The sequence below is a fragment of the Coffea arabica genome, chromosome 2e (genome assembly GCF_036785885.1).
Source record: "Coffea arabica cultivar ET-39 chromosome 2e, Coffea Arabica ET-39 HiFi, whole genome shotgun sequence".
Classification (NCBI taxonomy): domain Eukaryota; kingdom Viridiplantae; phylum Streptophyta; class Magnoliopsida; order Gentianales; family Rubiaceae; genus Coffea; species Coffea arabica.
Window position 1 is genome coordinate 10,297,218 of NC_092313.1, and position 16,338 is coordinate 10,313,555.

Here is a 16,338-nt window from a genome sequence, read left to right on the forward strand (position 1 = left end):
ATTGTATCAGTCACTTGCCATTTCTCCTTCAAGTGATATTCTTGAAATTCATAGTCAAAACTACACATGAACATTAGATCACATAAAGGTACTGTAGTTGCACTCTGCGTACAACTATGGTAAAAGTTGCAATGAATTTTGGTTATCTACCCTCGAGTACAGTGACAGTTACGTCACTGGTTGGGCGTTTTTCGACTGGATCTTCAGTATCGTACATACTCCTCTCACCATAGAAACCTGCAGGCTGTTTGGGATGGGGTAGCACCATATTCGCACTATCCAACATCAACACCACAGAGGACATGGTTGGTCTGTCTTCAGGGCAGCGCTGCACGCACAAGAGGCCTACTTGGATGCATCTTTCTACCTCTACTATGTTAAATGACTCTTCCATCAGCTCATCGATTAGATGGCAAGCTTTCCCCTCACTCCAGATATTCCAGGCCTGACAAGCATAGTTCAACAACAGATAAACGAATTTTTTTTTTTTTTTATGCACAGACTATTTGTCTGTAGGAAGGAAAATATATGAGCTTACATGTCCCAATAGATTAAGGTTGTGATCAGGACGATAGAAATCTCTGTTCCTTCTGCCACTAATTATTTCCAAGAGCAATACTCCAAAGCTGAAGACATCTGATTTCATTGAATATAGCCCATTGGTCACGTACTCAGGTGCCATATAACCACTATGTATGTTTAAAGAGTGTTAGAAGTCACAAACGAAGAAAGAAGTGTTGGCTCAAGGAAGACTCTTAAGGCCCGGTAGATTATCAAAGAAACGATAAGCATGCTTACTGAGTCCCGATAACCCTGGTGGTTTTGGCTAAAAGCTGCTCCTCTTCAAAAGCTCTTGCAATCCCAAAATCAGAAATCTTGGGATTCATCTCACTGTCTAAAAGAATGTTGCTAGCTTTCACGTCCCTGTGAATGATCCTCAATCTTGAATCTCTATGAAGGTAGAGAAGCCCCCGGGCAATCCCAATAATAATGTAAAATCGCCTCATCCATGTAAGCTCTTTCCTTGTGGTACAATCTGCGGCAACTTCTAATCAGATGACCAGATAGCCTTCTAATATAGAGGAGGGCATCAGGAAAAACAGAATTTCTGTTTCTTGAAGTGGAATTCAATAAGCAAGAGAGTCTGAGATTGCTAACCATAAATATAGTTGTGCAAGCTTTTATTGGGCATGTATTCGTAAATAAGCATCCTCTCTTCACCATGAATGCAGCATCCCAAAAGTCTAACTAGATTCCTATGTTGAAGTTTGGAAATCAAGCTAACTTCATTTTTGAACTCAGTCAGCCCTTGCTTGGAATTTAGGGAGAGCCTCTTCACTGCAATATTTTGTCCTGTTGCAATTTGGCCCTGTAAATTGCAGAAAAGTTTTCCAAAGTGTCATTCCTGTTCAATGTGCACAGTTATTTGTACATTGAATTAGACCCCTGATCTCTCTCTCTCTCTCTGTGGACGGTGTGTGGTAACTACAAGAAAAACAACATTCCTGTTTGTTTATGATGACAAGTCCAGGATTGATTGCAGTGGATCTCTCTATCTATTTTACAGCTCCCTGTCTATATGAGCCCAATGAACTCCCGCCCTTTATATTTGTTAAGAATAGCTAATGCAGTTGCTTGTTTTTTAGTATACCTTGTAAACAGGTCCAAAACCACCCTCACCAATCTTGTTTGAGTCAGAAAACTGGTTGGTTGCTTCTGCAATGCTAATCATATCAAAAGTCGGTGATTTGAGCTCTCCCATACTACTAGATCTGGGCTCAGGTTTTCTTCCTACAACTGCAGTTTGTTCAACAATAGACCAAAAGTAGCATAGAAAAGGGCCTTGGAATCTCACATTAGATTAAACACATCAAAGAATTACCAGATAACCACAGTCAACAAGGTTCCGTGTAAGTGTGTTTATATGAAACTGTGTACTACTTATATGCCAATATAAGAGTTAAAAATTGAAATGCCGCAGCAAAGTTCTTAAAAAATTCTATACAGATGTACATATTTGTTTCTGCCACCGGAAAACAGTAGTGTGAATTTTGTTGACATTAATAATTCAAAATCCTGTGTAATACATCATTTTGGTAAATCATATGGCAGTCACAGAAGGAAATTGACTGTCAGATTCAGGGTCTAAAGCCTGAAACGTTAGGACCTCGTGGCCCTGACACAAATCAAGAGAAAAAGTAGGAAAGACAGTCAAGGAAATGGGAAAGTTACCTTTGCTGTATAATTTTTTTCTCCAGACAAGATATAAGGTTCCAATAAGCATCGGAAATGTTACAGACACAGGAATTGTTACCATCATGAGGTGTTTTTTCTTAGGATGTGACGATGATTCTACAAGAAGACATGGTCAAAATGTCACCGCTAGAAAAAGGAACATCTCCAAATGTATATAGAAGAAATACTGCTAGAATACAGAAATAATACCAATATCCTCGGCTGTAACACGGACATGAAAAGTCAGACGATTGAAGGAATCATGCCTTTGTAAATCGAACAAATCCTCATACCAGAGCAAGCAATTACCATTCTCACCTCCACTGGAGTCTCCAGTGGAATAAGCTGTGCAGGAACAATTCTTTAAACACTCCTTTTGGCAATCATCGAGGTTCATATTAGAGTAGATATTGAAGTGCACCGTGTCAGGTATTTTAATTCCAGTCATCCTAAGAAATCCTTCATTCTGTGGACAGTTCAAGGGGTATTTCCTAATGCAACCGTGTGATGAAACAAGCATATTACTATCTTCTGGAGCTTTAGGCACGTAACCTGTTAAACAGCTGCAGGGCTGAGTAGTGTATGATGTGCATATAGCATTTGGACCACAGCTGTCGTAATTTTCGCAAGTTTCACCAGGATGAGTGCGTATGTCAAACCACACAAGGCTTTTGTCGTCCCAAATGAAGAATCCAATGGTTCCTGTATAACTCAAAACTACAATTGAGAATTCATTATTTGGATCAAACTCACTGTAAGCCTCTTCTGGAGTAGATATGAACTTGGGCTTGAAGAAAACATTTGGTCTCACTGAAGTTCCATTTAAAATATGAAGATCGTATGATCCACTTCGGAATATCTTTCTCGTTCCCTTTTTCAAGTAGAATTGGGGAAAGATGCCGCGATCAATAGCTAAAGAGAATTCCCCAGGAGATGGGTCCTCTGCACTCTTCCAAGATGTTAAATTCCTGTTTAAGCCATTTCTAATATCCCATCCCAGTTTCATGCCAGCTAAAAGTGTATCTGAAGGATGATCAAAGCTCTGCCAAAGATAGGTCTGATCAGATTTAGTATCACTTTCATACCGAAGAACTAGATTTCCCGAGTCCAGAAGCTGCGCTTGGGTAGCTGTCGTGGATATATTTAAGATATTTGTAGACCATGCCTTTTTTCCCTGGGAATTTTCAAGTATCAAGTTGCCATCATTTCCAATCTTCAAAATCCCAGATGCATCATTCAGAGGAGAGTTTCTATTGGCAACCCAAACCACAGTCTGTACTGGGATTTCATTAGGCCATATCCCCAGGTACCGTAAATTAGAGTTTGGAGGAGTAAGAAAACCAAGCCTAAATTTCTTGCCTACAGACGTTAAGCTGGAGCTATCATTGAAAAGTTGGTATTGACTGAGCCTGTCATTTGCTGCCAATGTTGTTGTTGGATACAAAACCGCAAAAGAAATCTGGCACAGTATGTAGAAGAGATGGCGTCTAGCGAACTGCATGATGCTGCTTATCTAGTGAGCAGTCATCAAACTGTGCTTGAACTTGGAAGTTATCGTCAGTTCAAAAGCTAGAGACCGATTCTTAAGGCCATCCATTTCAGAAATGGCTGAGGCATTATTAATGGTACAGTGGAAAAAAAGGAAAAAAACTGCCAATTTATTGCTTTTTGGCTTTGAACTAAGCTCTATCTTTACTTAAAGTCTGATAGACAAGGATGGTATTGGAGCTTTATCAGTCAAGCCGGATGGGTACTCAGTAGTTGGTAGTATCCCCTCAATACCCAGTTAAAAGGAAAACAATGCCAATGCGGTTGGTATAGGGTGCGGTTGGGTGCGGTTGATGGACAGGATTAATCTGCACAACATTAAACATAGACGGGGGGAGATGCGAAGAAGATAGGCGGCATCATTTTGGGTAGCAAGAAAAAAAATAAAACGAAACAAAATTAAAAGAGCCAACTCCGCTCAATTCACCGTAAGTCAAGTCCCGCGACAATAAACTTCCATAAGGTTTCTTTTCTGGGCAAATTACACTTTACCCTCTTATGGTTTAGTATTTTTTTACATAACTCTCTTATGATTTCAAAAATTATACATAATCCTCTCATAATTTAGATTAAAGTGTCAAAGTGATGGAAATGATCATTTGTAATGGAATCACCTAAAATATAAAAAATACTCTTATATAAAGTTGAAAATGGTTTATTAACCAAGGGGGGTTAAGTGTATATTTTGAGAATTATAAGGGGTTATATGATAAAACATAAGATCACACAGGATTAGTGTATTATGTATTTATAAGGGTAATTTTGACATTTTAAAGTTCCGTTATGAATGATCATTTCCGTTACTTTGACACTTTAATTCAAATCATGAGAGAATTATGTATAACTTTTGAAACTATAGAGGATTATGTGAAAAATTGCTAAATCACACGGAGATAAAGTATAATTTGCCATTCTTTTTTTTTTTGATAACTCTTCCATAAGCTTTCAATGTAAATTTCACAAGGTTGAGACTTGTTTCCAATATTTTTTTTCCTCCAGTTTTGCCTCTATCTGAATGGGAAAGTATGGGACCTGCCCTAAAGTAAAAATATGAGAAAATCAATCAAAATATCTCTTACATCTCATCAAATGAATTTTTTTTCCTTCATTTTTAAAAGGAAAATTTGACCATTTGGTCCCTCACATTTTCTGAAAAAGTTTTTTAGTCTTTCGGATTCAAAATCAGTCAAAATAATTCCATAGATATAAAAAGAAGTCTGTCTATTTGATCCCAAAGCTTATTTTCACTCATTTCTCTGACCAAAAACCACATGCTTGCCTCGCGTGCTCATTCCTGTGAGCATGGTTTGTGCTTGAAATTATGAGCAAGTGAGGGAGATGTGTGTTTTTTGGCTAGAGAAGTGAGCAAAAATGAGATTTGGGATCAAGTGGGCAGATTTTTTCATATTTAAGGGACTATTTTAGCTAACTTTGAATGTGAAGGAGGGACTACAAATTTTTTTTTTTTTGGAAATGTGAGGAACCAAATTGAAAAATTTCCCTTTTTAAAATACTAACTTTATTCCCTTACAAAGTCAAGTTAGTAAATTTTGGTCCCAATCTAGGGTCCTGTTTGGCAAGTAAGTTTTTAAGTGTTTGTCTAAAATTTTACTGTAACTTACTGTACAAGTTTTTTAAAAAATTTTTGAAGTGTGTTTTTTTTAAAAATATTTTGAAATGTATAGTTTAAAAATTTGGAGAAGTTTTTTGAAGTTACTGTAGATAAAGTTTTTTAAAAAACTTGTAGCAGACAAATTTGGTAAAAAACTCAAGTGCCAAATAGGGCCTAGATTTTTTTTATCACTTTTTTACTTTAAATTCATCATGTGACCTACGCATAATCATTTTTTCAGTGACAAAAAGGTTAAATCCCATTTATAATTAAAAAATGATTCTATTTATATTCATTTTTGCTTCTAAAAGAGTAGGATATGGCCCAAACCATATTATTTTTGCTTGAAAAAAGAGGGGATCCAACCTAATCCGTATTCATTTTTGCCACTAAAGAAGTAGGATCTAACTTTTTTATACATAAAAAATGACTGTATATGGGTCACATGAAGATTTCAAACTAGAAAGTGGTCAAAACCTAGGTTGAGACCAAATTTTACTGATTTAATTTTGTAAGGAATATAAAGTTATTATTTTAAAAGTGAAGGATGAAAAAATTCATTTGACAAAATGTGAGAAATGTTTTAATCATTTTTCTTAAAAATATATACCTAACCATGTGTACAATATGCAACGAGGTTTGATTTAAAAAAAAAAAAAAGGGACTCGGCCGGATTCCCTGATCCTTTTTCCTTTCCTTTTTTTTCCCTTGTCCTAGATGCATTTTTCAAATGGGTTTAGAGTTAACTAGATTGAGAACAATCCCGCAATTAACTGTATTTGAGCGAATTTTTCAAAAAAGAACATTATTGATAGAATTTGGCCAATCGAAAAATGCCTAACGACCTTGCATAAAATCATAAGGGAATTATGTGGATAATAGTGAAAAATAACAAGGAGATAAAGTGGATAGTCATACAAATACAGGAGAGTCAAGTGAATACAGTGATTCTATTTCACACATAGCGCGTTTGATTCAATCACTGCAACTGGTGATGCTTTTCATCCATTTTTTATTTTATATAAATCGAAGGGATTTGTATGACTATTTTGAAACAGGGTCATACAACATTATATAAAACTACAAGGGTGCTAATATTCTACAAAGCCATTGTGAGGCACTCACACTCTAATAAGATGCTTCTTGACGAACCCAGGAGTTGACTGACTTTGTCACGAATTGGTAACTTCCGCATTTACACTTTTGATCCGTGTAAGGACTTTTATTCCTAAATCTACGACTGAGCCTATCTTAAGAAAATTGCAGCAGCCGACTAGTTTTCTTCTTAGAGTAGATGAAATGGCATAATACAGGATTTGTTATGGTGGTCCATTTGATTGATTTAATTTCCAATCCAAATCCATCGTGTCTACCGATGATGAATGGCTACATTTTGTAGAAGACAATAAGTAGTCTCTCAATGGGTAAAAAATCAATTCATGACGGTGACTATATATCAAATGTCTACAACTACTTCTGAAAATTCAAAATTGTAGGGGCCTCATATTCCCCCTCAAGCAGGGAAAATGGTATTGTCATTTCGCATCTGGATCACCACTCCACTCTGTAGGCAAATTGACTGAGCCCATAAAGCAACATAACTGGACAGTGGACACCAATACGCCATTGACTGTAGGTACTATTAACTTCTTGAGCATGGCAACTTTATGAGAAAAAAATGACGGATTTTTAAGAATATTGTCAAAATTAAAAAAGTTCAGAAATTGGAGGTAGTCCAGAGAGGTTTCTGATTTAAGGGTCGCCGCATTTTAGGTAAGCGGCTATCAATAAAATTAGAATTAATTTGTATTTATTTTTGGTTGTCATAATTTTGTATAATTTGTTCAGAAATTTTTTTTTTTTATTTTTATTTTTGGCTTACAATGACTTGATAGGACGGCAGGACCACAGCTAATACAATTCAATTTTTTTTGAATAGTTTATAGGCTGAGGCAAATGGCTAACACGGAAAAGTTAGGAGGCTTTAGCTAGGCAGGACGTCAGCTTTTTGACTTTTAAGCGGCATCAAAAACTTTTTTTTTAATTGAAATTTTGCGGCGTCAAAATTTTTTATTTTTTCCACCTTTGATCATAATGTGATAAACGACGCATATTGTCGGCCAAAATATTTTCTTTTAAAGTGAGAAGGCAATTATTGATTGATTTGCGCAAAAATTAATTTTTTTAACTGAAAAAAGTTTATATACTAATTATTACATTCTATAAATATGGTATTATTTATCATTATTGATTGCGATAATAATATTATAAAATTTAAAAATATGACTTAGGCAAATTTTATTAGTAATTTAATAGCATACTTGATTATCATCTTAATTTATAAATTTAATATTATTCTAATATCATATTTTAAATTTTTGATAATTTTAATTTATAATAAAATTTTAGTAATACGATTTAAGAATTTTAATTTGAAAAGTGTTACACTATAATTTGAAAATTAGTATTTCGTGTAAAACGTAAAACCCTAAATACGCCTATTTAAGGTTACGTTTTACGGGAGAAAAAATTTGGTCGCGTCGCCTTTTATTAAATATTAAATAACTTATTAAAAATTACATATTAAATAATAAAAGGTAGGAAGAATTTTTTGAAGAAAAAAAAAAAAAGAATGTATCGCCCTGATCTTTTAGAATGGAGATTTCACTCTCCCGGGCAGAACCGGTCTTTGCAAGTCAACAATGTCCAATAGGGTCAGTCAAAGTTTCCTGCAACTGGTCTTTCCTTTTTTTTCATAACCTTCTGCCCATTCGTCCTATTCAAGATATCCAATGGCTAGTTCCTTTGCTATCTATGGATGATACGATTTAAAGTGCCACAGCTCCTTCTTCACTTCAAGAAGAGCTTCTTTTCTCTAAGCCCTTCTTTATTGTCAAAGCCCTTTTTTGTCCTTACCCCTTTTGCTTCGCACCTTAGCAAGTTTCCTTTGCTTTGAATCGGAATAGCTATCCAAACCTACGGCACTAAGACGAATTCTTTCTATTGGCCCTATGGGTTCTTCCTTATTTTCTTAGTACTTTTTGATCCGGAGATAAAGACAAATCCTTCGCGGCTCATGAGTTGAGCGGCGATGGCGAAGAAAATTCCTTCCCCGCTTATTTCATGAGCGGCGAAGTGTTTTTTTTTTTTTTTAAAAAAATAGAACCAAAATAAATAAAAATTAAAAATCTTTTTATTAGTAGTCTCACGTCTCAATTGCGGCGACCTCTTATTCCACAATACTCCTCACGGAACACCAATTTTCTGAACTTTTTCAATTTTGACAATATTCCTAAAAATTCGCTGAAAAAAATTGCATCCTTTATTGTGTTTTATTCTCGTTTCTTCACTATCCCACATCTGCTTTATCAAACAATTCTGATAAAATCTGAACTGGTCTGTGTCATCCTCTCTCTGCAGCTGGACAGACCGCAAAAAAATTTTTTTTTTTGCATGTTCATTAGTATTCAAATAATTACATAGTATTACAAAATTAAATGAAACAAAGCATTAACAATGTTTACAAATTACAATTGAACTGACGACTTAAAGTGTATTCAAAGAAGGAAAGAAAATGACTCGAAACCACTTCGTTGCCTTTCATGTGCCACAGAAAATTAAAATAAAAAATAATTAATGATACTTTCCATCCAATTGGACCGGCACTATCATGCATGTAAATTCTTTCTTCGTAATAGCCCTATAGAATTTCTCAAAACTCAAGTAAGATGGCAAAGCTCTTTTGAAAAAAAAAAATTGGAAAATGCAAAAAAAAAAAAAAAAAAACTAAGAATCTAAGATGGCAAAGAGTTAAATGAAGTAAATGTATATTGTGTTCAAGTTGATTTACATACTGAACAAATGCATGTTTTGTTTAAATACATGAAACTGTTCCTGCACTGTTTCATTGGTAGCAGTTTCAGCCTCGAATCCGCACCGCGCACGCATAAGGAAATTATTCAAGAGATATTTATCATTTCCTTGAACGGAAGTTACGTGAATCTCTTTTGGTTCACAGTTGGCTGAGTTTATGACGCGACGCGTTCTGGGACTGCATACGTACATAATTAAGGAATGATGTTCCCACCATAGCAATGACGAACAAATAAGAAAATTAGTTAACATTTCTTGGAAGGGAAAAATGCACTTTTCATCCTCAAAGTTTACGGGGTTGACCAATTTCATCCTCAATGTTTAACCCCAAACAAATTTCATCCTCAAAGTTCCGTAATTTTGACCAATTAAGGACAATTGACGGGAATTGGAGGACAAATCAAATATTGGGACGGAACTTTGCACGTGAGAAGCACAATTCGTCAGATCCAACTTTATACCCAACATAACCGGGTCAAACCGAATGGATCCACTTTTTCTAACGGACAAAAAACACAAAATAGCACAAGGAAAAAAGCTCCTGTCTTCTCCTTCTTTCTTCTCCGTTCTCAGCCCTAAAAATTTTTTTTGCCAATCGTTTCATCCATTTTTCGAGCATCTGCTGGCAAGAAGGAAGGCATAGACGGCATCCGTGGAACATTTTAGGTGAAGAAAAAAATGGCATTGCGGAAGAAAGAGCTCCACATTTGTCCACCTCCAAATTACGGTATTTATACCCAAAATCAACAACTACATTGCATAAAGATATCTGTTTTTTTGGAGAAGGAAACCTGATATGTGGTCCCTTGTGTTTGTACTTTTTCCCCACTACAATTTACGGCTATTTTTTTTCCAGATCTGGCCATTTGCATGAGGTATAAATAAATCCAAAAATTTGTCTTGGTTTGATTATTATAGTGTGAATGTGGTCCCTTATGTCTGATGATAGTTGCCGCTTGACTATAAATTTGTGATGAGAGTGATTAATAAACAATAACACTTGGTATATTTTGCCGGCCATGTGTATCTGACCATGTGTATGGAAAAAGTGCAAGTGGTCCTTGTTTGGTAGTTTTTGTGTGGGTCAACAGTTTGTTGTGCTGAAATGATGAAGCTTTTTTTTTTCCTAAAGAGTCTGATCTATATTATTTTCTTTAACCAGAAACGGGCAGCACATTTATTACATTAAGATGTCACCATGGAGGCCTCATTTCATATACTCCTGATCCCCATTACGAAGGTGGAGATTTGTGTGTTTTTGACTATGTTGAGAGTATAGGTCTAAGTGTTTTCGAAGTGGATAGATTAACTGAGAGTGCTGGTCTATATGGTCATAAGGTGTACTATGGTTGGGAAAATAACACCTTTAGGAGGATAGAAAGCAGTAGGGAGTTGAATGGTTATGTTAAGGGGGAGGTTGGGCCAACTAAGGAAGTTAACTTATATCTTGAAGTATCTTTTCATGAAATTCTAGTGCAACAACTTGGTTATGATCCGTATGAGGTAGATGAGACAGAAAATGAACTCCAAAATGGTGATGGTAACAATAATATTAGGGATGAAGGGCAAGGAAGGTGTGCTGCTAATAATTGTGATAATGATTCCAACGCAAGTGATGAGACTTTTTTTTCAGCTATTGATTCAGATTATGAAATAGGCGATGATGCTGATGATGGTATATTTCATGATAATGTTGACAAAAATGCTGAATGGTTGGGAGTAGACAATCACAGGAAAGAAAATGTGGTTCCTGATCCTTTGAATGAAACAGAGAAGGTTCCTGATTCTGATGAAACAGAACAGGTTCCTGATTCTGAATCTGATTTTGAAAGCATTCATGAGTCTGATGATGAAGAGTCTAAATTGAGGTCTCGTACTTTTGATCCTAAGCATATTGACAATCCAAAATTAGAGCTGTACATGTCCTTTACAAGTCTGAAACTTTTCAAGACTGCTGTACATAATTATAGTGTGAAACAAGGCAGGCCTTGTAAGTTTGTGAAACAAGATAGAGTGAGGGTGAGGGCTAGATGCAGAAATAGTGAATGTAATTGGGTTATATATGCTAGAAAATTAAGTGGGGATGGAACTATTCAAATAAGAACATTTGAAGATAATCACACATGTGGTTTTACATATGATAACCCTCTTGTGCATTCTGGATGGGTAGCTAAGAAGTACTGTGAAGAGTTTAGGTGTAATCCTAAATTAGATTTGGAGCATTTTAGGAAGACAGTAATGAAAGAAAATATGTGCTCCTTCACAAAAAATCAAACATATAGGACAAGGAGAAAAGCAATGAAAATTGTTCAGGGCAGTGAAAAAGACCAGTACAGCAAATTAGGAGTTTATATGCATGAAATTCTAAGATCCAACCCTGGTAGTACTGTTATAATGAAAACTGTTGATGGTTTTAGAGACTCAAAAACAGGGAAAGGCAGATTTGAGAGGCTGTACATCTGTTTTGCTGGAGTGAAGCATGGTTTCCTAACTGGATGTAGGCAGTTTATTGGAGTAGATGGTACTTTTTTGAAAGGATCAGTAGGAGGAGTTTTGCTAGCAATTGTTGGAGCTGATGCCAATAATGGCATTTTTCCAATAGCATATGCTGCAGCAGAGGGTGAAAGTAAGGACTCATGGTGCTGGTTCTTCAAACTATTGAAAGAAGATTTGAAGATTGAAAAGGATTATGAGTGGACAATAATGAGTGACAAACAAAAAGGTCTAATTGAAGCACGTGATATGATTTTTCCAAATGCAGCCCACAGATTTTGTGTGAAACACTTGCACAATAACTTTTCATCTGCTGGGTTCAAAGGAGAAGGTTTGAGGAGAGCGTTATGGACTGTTGTCAAAGCAACAACACCAGCCCAATTCAATAGCAGAATGGAAGCAATGGCTGAAATTGATATAGAGGCAGCCAAGTGGTTTGATGACAAACCACCAAGTCAATGGAGCAGAGCTTATTTTAGCACTCATCCTAAATGTGCTATGTTATTGAATAACATCTGTGAGTGCTTCAACAGTAAAATTCTTGATGCTAGGGAGAAGCCAATAATTGAGATGTTTGAAGCAATACGGTTGTACATGATGCAGAGAATGCAAAAAAATAGGGATCTGGCCAAAGAGAAGTGGCAGAGAGCAACCAAGGAATCTTCTTCCCGGATTCTCGCCGCGCCAACAGGTGTTCATTTTTGTTCTTAACCCACAGTTGCAGAATGGAGTCGATGAACCACTGGAGACTTCAGAACTTCTGCTCCTCATTTAGGCAAAAATGAGAGCACAGGGAGCTCCACTGCCAGATGCTCTGAGGATGAAATGTTTAAAGCTGCAAAGATTGGCAAAAAAATTTTGGAGTTCAAAGGCAGAGGGAAAAAGGACAACAATGGAGCTTTTCATCCGTCCGTTGCATTTGTTCCTTTAAAGTTAGCTCCATTCGGTTTTACCCATTTTTTATTGGGTAAAACCGTTGGTTGTAACGGTCAATTGGATATTTCCCGTCAATTGTCCTTAATTGGTCAAAATTACGGAACTTTGAGGATGAAATGTGTTTGGAGTTAAACATTGAGGATGAAATTGGTCAACCCCGCAAACTTTGAGGATGAAAAGTGCATTTTTCCCTTTCTTGGAAAGTCCTGCACCATTCCCCTTTAGACCACAGTAATCATAATCATCAAATTCTATTCCTTCTATGAAAATAAAAAAGTCCATATCATTCGATCTAGTTTCCTCTCCGCGGTTAAGAGTAAAATTAGCGAGTTTGGATGTATGGGAAATAATCTCCTTTGAAATTGCATGTGTTATATTAGCAATTAATTGATTGCCCTTATGAGTGTTTTGAGAAGGGAGATAATTAAAACTAAAAAGTTCCACAGCACGCATACTATTGATTAGACATTCAAAATTGGAAATTGCCCGAATGGCGACAGAGTCAAGAAGGGATAGAAAGAAATCGACTATCTTTCTTTTGCTGGGGCAGATAAACCAAAGAAAAAAGGGGTTTTATTTCAATTCTAAAAGCTCAGCGAAGAGGAGTCTCCAGGTCTATTGGTGACTTGGTGTATTTGTATCCAGTCAAAACAATTCTTGACTGTATGGACATTATCTTTGTGCCATTAGTTAACTAGCTCAGTTAAAACTTAGAAGAACTTATGGAATTTTAGTGGCACCGACAATTTTTTTCTTTTTTTTTTTGAGGGAAAATGTAAGATTCTGTAAGATAAATCCACAGCTAAAACAGGGATCACATCATATATAGGGGAAAATATCTCAACAAACCGAGATTGTTTGGAAATTTTATGTTAAAAAACACTATAGCATTTTTAATAATGGGATATATGTGAAATAAAAGTGTGGTTGAAAAATGTGTTCATGGATAAATAATATATTTTTTAATAAAAAATTTTCCCAAATCATGCTATTCAAACAGAGCAAGATCAGCAATAGAAAGGGCCAAAAGGAGGAGGAGCATTGCCCTCACGCTTGATACGCACAAGGACCGGAAGAGAACAAATTCAAGAACGATCATTCTGACTTTATGAACCAACTTTTCAATCATGGAATGATCCTTTGCCAATACAAAGTTAGTTCAATTGATAAGTATGGGTTTTTTTTTTACAAAAAATCATATATTTAAATTCTGTTATAGATTTAAGGATTGTGTTGGTAAAAAATTCTTGTAACAGACGTATATTTTTAGGAGCACGTCCTGACCAAATCAAGAGAGTCTCCTTAAATGGCATTAGATACATGTACCCTCCTCGTAAGTAAGGTCCACATAACGAACCAATAAGAAAATGCATTTAAGATGACCAACAAATCAAAAAATGTTATAAATGTATATATGTGCATTAATTCCATACATACGTCTGATAATCGGCAATACCCAGAATGGAATAGAGGTTTTTAAAGTAACTAGTAATTCATTATATTTATCTAAATCCAGTACTGATGATGCATGAATGAACAACATCCGTGTCCCTTCTCCAACAACAGAGACATGATTCTACCAAGAACTTGTCTTGCCAAGTTATATATTTTGCCAAACAATAAAGGAAAAAGACTAATTCTTGAACCCTTTATGAAATCTTCTTTGCAGTATAAGTAAGTGTCCAAATGAGATTCTCTTTCAACGATTTCGTCCACCAATTCTTCTCCTTCTAATACTGTCTGAGGCAGAAAGGCCAGCTTCAATTATAATGGCAAAAACCACAGTGCATTGTTATGTGTGGTTGATAGTGGCTACAGCTTTGATTGTGAGGCCTTCCAAGGCATTTGATTGCATTGGCGCCCAGCAAGAACTGATTCCATGCCTAAGTTACTTGCAAGCTGCTGATCCCACACCCAGTATTGAATGTTGTTCTGGTGCTCAAGATGTGGCCAATTCGGCTAATTCGTCTAAAGACGATTTGCAATCCGCTTGCCAATGCTTGAAATCTGCTGCGCAAACGTATCCCGACATAAATTATGATAATGCTAAGCAACTCCCCGCCCTCTGCAACGTCAACCTCAATATTACCATTGATCCTAACATTGACTGCACCAAGTAAGTTTACTTCTTTCGCCCAGAAATTGAATTTCAATTTCACTACTTTATTTTTATTTGTGTTTGACGTCCCTTTAATATTATCTATTATATGCATGTCATTCCTCTTCTTCTGTTTCTGGACTTTAATTTCTTCAAAAGGAAAAAAAAAGAAAGAAGAAAGGGACTACGACTCTATGTTAAGAGTATGATTGATTGATTTTTGCTACTATTTCTTGGTCCTTAGAACCATCTAGGTCAAGTTTAGCTGCTATTTAACACTACTGATTCCAATTGAACGTGACTTTCATGTTGTCTATACATGGCCGCACCAAAGAGCAATAATATGAAATTTCTTTAGTTTGAATGCTGTTCTGATCAAGGGCCAGGTCCTTTTGTTTGTTACCAAAAAAAAAAAAAAGAAAAAAGAATGCTGTTCTGATCAAGAAATCTTACTTCTGTATCTGCACAAGTTAATTTTTCCGAAAGATGTTCGATCATTCTTTACCTTTGAATTTTGATCACGTGCAGGCTCTAAGTGACATCGGAGATTCTTGAAGAGAAAAATGCCAAAATTTTCAGTTTTGGTGGAGATATCAGCATGCATGCAGTGTAGCCTCGTACAAATTTGTAGTTTGAATGTACCTCTCTTGAATTTTTTTTTTTTTTAGTATGGGAACTTCAGATTCCAATACTTGAAGAGAAGAAAGGCAAATTAACTGTCTCCTTGTATCCTTCTTTCTTGCATGTTGCTACCCGTCTTTATTAATATCTTGGCTTCTATGAAAGAACAGATGTTTCTTTTTCATGTTTCGGAATGGAGCTTCACCTATGGATTGATATTTCGGTCGCGTTCATGTTTTACTTACTCAACATAAATATTTGCTGTCATTTGTTTCTGGAGAGAATTGCAGTTTTCATCAATAATATTTGGTCTGTGGTGTGTCAGTCAGTTTTGATCAATAATATTTGGCCAATACTCAATACCAAATTGCTATTAGTCAACACTTTTGAATTTACGCTTTTAGTCCCTAATATTTTGATTTTGAATCATTATATCTCTTAAATTTTAAATAACGACATTAAGGGTTTTAAAATGAAATGAGACGTGAATTCAAATAAAATTATATTAAATGGATCATAGAAATTCTAATTAATTCTGTTCAAAAGGGTATAGCAGTATGGACCATCATTAAGTTAAAAATTTGACTTCAAACATTATACTCGGTCATTTCCATATTCATTGAAGAAATGAAAAGTTGGCTTCAATCAATGGCCGAGTCAAAATTTTAGGTTGGGAGGATGGGAGATTTATATGCATAGTAAAATGTCAATTCACGAACGTAATTTTGGAAACTAAGACTTTTTTATATCTTAATGAATACAGAAATGACAATGGCCTGCACCGTTGCTTATATAAAAAATTTAGTTTCCATACGGTTTTGGTTTGCTTTGGCATTTGTTGAATCAATTTAATTTCAAGAAATTCCTTACCTACCATCTAACAAAGTGATACTCGTATCATTTGTAACAGGGTGTTCTTTGT

General features: G+C 35.7%; 1 protein-coding gene across 4 annotated transcripts; it reads right to left on the bottom strand.

Moving 5' to 3' along the window:
* Window positions 1-20: 20 nt before the first annotated feature.
* On the bottom strand, window positions 21-4,078 carry LOC140036640 (G-type lectin S-receptor-like serine/threonine-protein kinase At4g27290). Of its 4 annotated transcripts, none has more exons than XM_072078856.1 (7): window positions 2,446-4,078; window positions 2,233-2,352; window positions 1,652-1,716; window positions 1,159-1,369; window positions 799-1,036; window positions 539-689; window positions 21-445 (listed from the first exon to the last, which is right to left on the bottom strand). In XM_072078856.1, exons 1-7 carry the CDS (start codon window positions 3,734-3,736, stop codon window positions 143-145), a joined length of 2,379 nt encoding a protein of 792 aa, XP_071934957.1. In that variant the 5' UTR covers window positions 3,737-4,078; the 3' UTR covers window positions 21-142. The 4 variants fall into 4 exon arrangements, 3 of the variants coding, with proteins under 3 accessions (XP_071934957.1, XP_071934956.1, XP_071934955.1); XM_072078855.1 differs by having other exon boundaries at window positions 1,652-1,791; XM_072078854.1 differs by having other exon boundaries at window positions 1,652-1,797.
* Between the last annotated feature and the right edge of the window lie 12,260 nt (window positions 4,079-16,338).